This window comes from Nicotiana tomentosiformis, chromosome 3 (genome assembly GCF_000390325.3).
Source record: "Nicotiana tomentosiformis chromosome 3, ASM39032v3, whole genome shotgun sequence".
Lineage (NCBI taxonomy): Eukaryota > Viridiplantae > Streptophyta > Magnoliopsida > Solanales > Solanaceae > Nicotiana > Nicotiana tomentosiformis.
The window spans coordinates 129,386,101-129,393,690 of NC_090814.1; the positions used below are offsets into that span (position 1 = coordinate 129,386,101).

A 7,590-nucleotide genomic window follows, 5' to 3' on the forward strand; every position below is an offset into this window, starting at 1 on the left:
ACGTTTTGGCACACACACTAGTAGACTTATGGTTTTGGTTTTGCTCATATGATTACGATTAGTATTAATTGCTTCCATTTATTTATGTTAAAATTGCAAACTCCTAAATCGTTTTTTCAAATAAGGAAAAAGCTATTGTTTACAAATTTATCTAACCGGGAAATCACTAGTTGATCAGTGTTGGCTTGCCTAATAACGGTGTTGGCTTGCCTAACAATGGTGTTGGGCGCCAACACGGCCTATAATGGAATTGGGTCATGACAAGCTATAAACACATCTGAAAGCTCAATAACAAGAAATAAATAAACAATTCTTTTACTAAGGGTAAATCCCAAATTAATTTCCATCATTTAACAAATTAATCTCTCAAGCCAATGAAACAATATCAATTATAATTGGGCTCCAAGAATTTATTACGCACGAATTATGCCGAGGTCGTACGGCCCGATCCAACATACAAATATATAAACTGTGCACTGCCGAGGGTCGAATGGCACGAACCATAGATGCATTTATTCTACTGCCGAGGTGTTCGGCCCGCTCCACAAGAAGAGAAAATAACCGATTCAAAGATTATTAAGAGGCTAATATTCAAAGAAGCACCAATTCTTATTAATGGTCAAGTAACCCGTCCAAAACTCAAGTAAATGAAATTCAAACTTTTACAATTTCTCTATCAAATCCCAATATGATTTAAGCACTTAAATTAACAAGTAGGGTGAAAACATCGCAAGTATAACATGATTTGGGTGCTAAATTACCCGGACATAAGCATAATTAGTAGCTGCGCAAGGACTTTCGTTACCTTGTGCGTACGTAGACCTCACAAATAGAAGCACATATTAATTCAATTCACCTATGGAGTTAATTCCCTCTTACAAGGTTAGAAAAGAGACTTACCTCGTCTCAAAGCTTACTTTCTAGTACACAAATGTGCTTTAAGCCCTTAACTCGGTGCCAAACGACTCGAAACTAGTTAAATGTTATATAAAATCATCAATACAGGCTTAAAAGTTCATATTCTAGCTATTAAAGTGATTACCCAATCCCAAATTGAAGAATTTCTAAAATTCATCCTCGGGCCCACGTGCCCGGATTCCAGAAATTTTCGAAGAAAGTTGTTACCCATCACCTCATGAACTCAAATATATTATTTTCAGTAAATCCATAACCATTTTCGTGGTTAAATCCCGTTTTTATCAAAAACCTAGGTTTTTCATCTAAACCCATAATCTATGTATTTAACTCACATTGTGTAGACATTACTTACCTCAAAGTGTTAGGTAAAAATCCCTCTCTAACAGCTCCAAAAATTGCCCAAGGAATGCAATAAATGAGCTCAAAATGCCTAAGTCCCGTCTTAAATGAAGTATTTGCCTTCTGCGATTTTCGCATCTGCAGCACCAAGCCGCTTCTGCGGAACTCCACAGGACCAGCGTTGGCTGCATCTGCGGACGTGTTTCTGCTTTTGCGGTCTCGCTTCTGCGGGCCATGGCCAAATGCTCCAAGCCGCTTCTGTGGCTAAAATCCTGCATCTGCGGGCTTGCACCTGCAGCCCAAATCTCGCAGGTGCTGGCACACCAAAACTGGTGCACCAGCAGCCCTCTTGAGTTTTTACTCAATTCGCGCACCATCCGAATGGCCTCCGGGGGCCCCAAGTCCCTGCCCAAACATACCAACAAGTTTGAAATTATAATACGGACTCGCTCGCACCCTCGGAACGCGTAAAACAACATCAAAACTAAGAATCACACCCCAAACCGAATTGAATCAAAATATGAACTTCATGTTCTTCCAACTAACTCCGAATGCGCCGAAACATACTTAGACTACTCAAAACGATACCAAATTTTGCGTGCAAGTCTTAAATCACCATACTGGACTATTCCCGGTCTCATAATTCTAATTGGACCTAGATAACACCAAAAGCTACTCCAACCCAAACTTAAAGAGCTTTAAAACCTTCAAAGAGCCAACTTTCACTATTAGGCACCGAAATGCTCTTGGGTCATCCAAAACCCGATCCGAACATACGCCCAAGTCTAAAATCATCATACAAACCTATTGGAACCGTCAAATCTCGATTCCGAGGTTGTTTACTTGAAACGTTGACCGAGGTCAAACTTAGCCTTTCAAAGCCAAACCATGGAACAAAGTGTTCCGATTTCAACCCGAACCCTTTCAAATCCAGAACTAACCATCCCCGCAAATCATAAAAAAGTAAAAGCACATACGGGGAGTCTTATTTAGGGTAACGGGGTTCTAGAAAGCTAAACGACCGGTCGGGTCATTACATTCTCCACCTCTTAAACAAACATTCGTCCTCGAATGGGTCTAGAATCATACCTGGAGTGCTGAATAAGTGTGGATACTTGCTCTGCATGTCCTCCTTAGACTCTCAAGTTGCCCCCTCGACTGGTTGGCTGGCCCCTCCATTGAACCTTTACTGCGTAAATCCTCTTGGACCTCAACTGACGAACCTGCCTATCAACAATGGCAATTGGCTCCTCCTCATAACCCAGTCTCTCATCTAATTGAATCATGTTGAAGTCTAACACATGTGACATGTCGGCATAATACCTCCGGAGCATAGACACGTGGAAAATCGGATGAACTCCGGATAGACTGGGAGGCAAAGCAAGCTCATAAGCAACTCCCCAACTCGTCTCAACACCTCAAATGGGCCTATAAACCTTGGGCTCAACTTCCCCTTCTTCCCGAACCTCATGATCCCCTTCATCGGCGAGACTTTTAAGAGAACCTTCTCGGCCACCATAAATGATAAATCACGCGCCTTCTGATCCGCGTAACTCTTCTGTCTGGATTGTGCAGTGCGAAGTCACTCCTGAATCAACTTTATCTTTTCCAAAGTATCCTTAACCAAATCAATACCATATAACTTAGCCTTGCCGGGCTCAAACCGTCCGATGGGAGAACGACATCGCTGACCATATAAAGCATCAAATGGCGCCATCTCGATACTGGATTGATAACTATTATTGTAAGCAAACTTGGTCAAGGGAAAGAATCGATCCCATTGCTTTCCAAAGTCAATCACTCACGCTCTGAGCATGTCTTCTAGGATCTGAACTGTCCACTCCGACTGCCCGTCGGACTGTGAATGAAAGGTTGTGCTGAGCTCTACTCGGTTCCCCAACTTACTCTGTACTGCTCTCCAAAAATGAGAAGTAAACTGAGGGCCTCTATTTGATATGATGGAAACAGGCACACCATGCAACCGGACTATCTCCTGAATATAAATCTGGGCCAACCTCTCTAAAGTATACATAGTCGCAACCGGAATGAAGTGTGCCGACTTGGTCAACCTGTCGACAATGACCTAAACTGCATCAAACTTTCGCAAGGTCCGCGGCAACTCAACTATGAAGTCCATAGTAATGCGCTCCCATTTCCACTCAGGTATAGTCATCTGTTGGAGTAGTCCACCTGGCCTCTAGTGCTCATACTTAACATGCTGGCAATTTAGACACCACGCAACATACTCAACAATGTCCTTCTTCATCCGCCACCACCAATAATGCTCCCTCAGGTCGCGATACATCTTCGTAGTGCCTGGATGAATAGAATACCGAGAATTGTGTGCCTCTTCTAGAATCCTCTCCCTCAAGCCATCAACATTAGGAACATATAGACGATCCTGGAGTTTCAAAATACCATCCTCGTCGATAGTAACCTCCTTGGCACCACCCTGTAGTATCATCTCTCTGAGAACCAATAAGTATGGATAATCAAACGGGCGAGCCTTGATCTACTTAAATAGTTAAGACTGGGCAACGACACATGCAAGAAACCGGCTGGGCTCTGAAATATCCAGCCTCACAAGTCTGTTAGCCAAGGACTGAATGTCCAAGGCTAGTGGCCTCTCCTCTGCTGAAATGAAGGCCAAACTGCCCATACTTTTCACCTTTCTGCTCAAGGCATTTGCAACTACATTCGCCTTGATCGGATGATAAAGAATGGTAATATCATAATCCTTTATTAACTCAAGCCAACTGCGCTACCTCAAATTGAGATCCCTGTGCTTGAACAAATGTTGCAAGCTATGATGATCGGTGTAAACCTCACAGGACACCCCATAAAGATAATGCCTCCAGATCTTTAGAGCATGAACAATCGCGGCCAACTCCAAATAATGTACATGGTAATTCTCCTCATGGGGCTTCAGCTGACGTGAAGCATATACAATAACTCGCCTCTCCTGTATCAATACACAACCCAAACCAACGCGTGAAGCATTGCAATACATAGTATACATCCCCGAACCGGAAGGCAATACTCGAACCGGTGCCGTAGTCAAAGTTGTCTTGAGCCTCTGAAAGCTCGCCTCATAATCGTCAGACCAATAGAACAGAGCACCCATATGGGTCAATCTAGTCAAAGGTGTTGCAATGGATGAGAAGCCCTCCACAAACCGGCGATAATAACCTGCTAACCCCAAGAAGCTCCTGATCTCAGTTGCCGTAGTAGGATGAGGCTAACTCTGAACTGCCTTAATTTTCTTGGGATCCACCTTAATGTCCTCGCCTGATACAACATGCCCCAAGAATGCTACAGAATCTAGCCAAAACTCATACTTGGAGAACTTAGCATATAGCTTCTATTCCTGCAAGGTCTGAAGCACCACTCTGAAATGTTGCTCGTGCTCCTCCATGTTACATGAGTAGATTAAGAGGTCATCAATGAAGACAATGACAAACGAATCAATATACGGCCTGAACACTCGGTTCATAAAATTCATAAACACCACCAGGGAGTTAGTCAGACCGAAGGACATTACTAGAAACTCATAATGGTCATATCTAGTCCGGAAATCAGTCTTTCGAAAATCTGAATCCCGAATCTTCAACTGATGGTACCCTGATCTCAAGTCGATATTAGAGAACACCCTAGCACCCTGTAACTGGTCAAATAAATCATCAATACGCGACAACGGGTACTTGTTCTTAATGGTGACTTTGTTCAACTGCGGTAATCAATGCACTCCGCATAGTCCCATCTCTCTTCTTCACAAATAGCACTGGTGCACCCCAAGCTGATAAACTCGGCATGACGAACCCCTTTGTTAGTAACTCCTCAAGCTGTTACTTCAGCTCCTTCAACTCTTTCGGAGTCATACGGTATGGAGGGATAGATATAGGCTGGGTACCTGGGGCCAAATTAATGAAGAAATCGATATCACGATCTGGTGGCATGCTTGGAAGATCAAAATCGGAGAACTCCCGGACTACGGGCACTGAATCGATCACTGGAGTCTCTGCGGTAGTGTCCCGAACATAAGTTAAATAAGCCAAATAACCCTTCTCGACCATGTGTCGAGTTTTCATAAAAGAGATTATCCGACTAGATATGCTGACAGACGAACCCTTCCACTCCAATTTAGCCAACTCCGGCATCGCCAAGGTAACATTCTTGGCATGGCAATCAAGGATGGCGTGATATGGAGATAACCAATCCATGCCCAGGATGACCTCAAAGTTGGTCATATCAAGTAGCAGAATATCCGCTCTAGTCTTGTAACCACATAATGTAACAATGCAGGACCGATAGACCCGATCCACAACAACAGAGTCGCCCACCGGAGTGGACACATAGACAGGAGTACCCAAGGACTCACGAGGAACATCTAGGAAATGAGCAAGCATAGATGACACACATGAATAGGTAGACCCTGGATCAAATAATACCGAAGCATCCATACTGCAGACAGTAATAATACTTGTGATTATGGAATCTGAGGCCACTACATCTGGTCTGGCCGGGAAATCATAGAATCTAGCTGGAGCGCCACCTGGCTGGCCTCCACCTCTAGGACGGCCCCTACCTACCTGCCCTTCGCCTCTGGTCGGCCGGACAGTTGGTGCAGCTACTGGTGCTGTAATCATAGGCTGAGAACCCTACTGTACTGCCTTGCCCCGAAGCCTAGGGCAGAACTTTCGCACATGGCTGAAATTCCTGAACTTGAAACAACCTCTCGGTACGGTGGGCTTTTGACCTGAAGTCTGATCCTGATGGCCTGAATACCCACTGGAGGAACCCTGAATAGCTAGTAGGTGGTAGGAACTCTCTGTCATGGCGCTAAAATAAGATCGCACTAGAGGACCCCGAGGAGGCAGTGGTACTGGATATGTGGGCCTACTAGGCTGACCCCTCCCAAACTAACCTTTGTCCCCAGACGGAGCACTGCTGAACCCTCTGGAATAACGAAACCGCTTGTCCCGCGGCATTTGCTCTTGGCCACGCTGACGATAACCCTCAATCCTCTGAGCTATCTCCACAACTAACTGGTAAGAAGTCCCCATCTCAACCTCTCAGGCCATAATTGTCTGAATACCAGAGTGCAACCCCGCAACAAACCTCTTTACCCTCTCCGCCTCAGTAAAAAGTATCATAAGTGCATGGCGAGACAACTTAGAGAATCTTGCCTCATAATCAATCACTGATATCTAACTCTGCTGGAGCTGCTCAAACTGAAACCGCAACTCTTCCCTCTGGGAGGGTAGAATATACCTATCCAAGAAAAGGCATGTAAGCTGATCCCAAGTCAAGGGAGGAGAACCTGCTGGTCTGCCAAGAAGATAAGACCGCCACCATCTACGAGCCCTGCCCTCCAGCTGGAAAGTAGTAAAATCCACCTCGTGGGTATATAATATCCTCATGTTGTGTAGTCTGTCCCATCACCGATCAATGAAGTCTTGGTGATCCTCATGTCACTCACCTCCGAAGATAGGAGGGTGTAGCCTAGTCCATATGTCCAGTAGCTTCTGCGGCTCGCCGGCCGCAGTTAGTCTGGGCTCAGGTACGGTTGAGCCCAGACTAAACAATTCTTTCACCAAGGGTAAATCCCAAATAAATTTCCATCATTTAACAAATTAATCTCTCAAGCCAATGAAACAATATCAATTATAATTAGGCTCCAAGAATTTATTACGCACGAATTATGCCGAGGTTGTACGACCCAATCCAACATACAAATATATAAATTGTGCACTGCGGAGGGTCGAATGGCACAAACCATAGATGCATCTATTCTACTGCCGAGGTGTTCGGCCTGCTCCACAAGAAGAGAAAACAACCGATTCAAAGATTATTAAGAGGCTAATATTCAGAGAAGCACCAATTCTTATTAACAGTCAAGTAACACGTCCAAAACTCAAGTAAATGAAATTCGACCTTTTACAATTCCTCTATCAAGTCCCAATATGATTTAAGCACTCAAATTAAGAAGTAGGGTGCAAACATCACAAGTATAACATGATTTGGGTCCTAAACTACCCGGACATAAGCATAATTAGTAGCTACACACAGACTCTCGTCACCTCGTGCATACGTAGCCCCCACAAATAGAAGCACATATTAATTCAACTCACTTATGGGGTTAATTCCCTCTTACAAGGTTAGAAAAGAGACTTACCTCATCTCAAAGCTTACTTTCCAGTCCACAAATGAGCTTTAAACCCTCAACTCGGTGCCAAACGACTCGAAACTAGTCAAATGTTATATAAAATCATCAATACATGCTCAAAAGTTCATATTCTAGCTATTAAAGTGATTACCCAGTCCCAAATTGAA

The 7,590-nt window shown here is 44.0% G+C and overlaps 1 protein-coding gene across 1 annotated transcript; it reads right to left on the bottom strand.

Annotated features, from left to right (window-relative positions):
• Nucleotides 1–5,102: 5,102 nt before the first annotated feature.
• LOC138908488 (uncharacterized) lies at nucleotides 5,103–6,320 on the bottom strand. Its single transcript, XM_070199159.1, has 2 exons — nucleotides 6,182–6,320; nucleotides 5,103–5,689 (listed from the first exon to the last, which is right to left on the bottom strand). The coding sequence occupies exons 1-2, from the start codon at nucleotides 6,318–6,320 to the stop codon at nucleotides 5,103–5,105; spliced, it is 726 nt and encodes a 241-aa protein (XP_070055260.1).
• Between the last annotated feature and the right edge of the window lie 1,270 nt (nucleotides 6,321–7,590).

What these genes read in the sequence shown, in the direction of transcription:
- LOC138908488 (XM_070199159.1), bottom strand. Translation starts at nt 6,320, where the DNA reads ATGGGGACTTCTTACCAGTTAGTTGTGGAGATAGCTCAGAGGATTGAG. An exon ending in TGCTCCGTCTGGGGACAAAG is followed by an intron (nt 5,690 to 6,181) that starts GTTAGTTTGGGA and finishes TATTTGATCCAG; the next exon opens with GGTCTACCTATTCATGTGTG.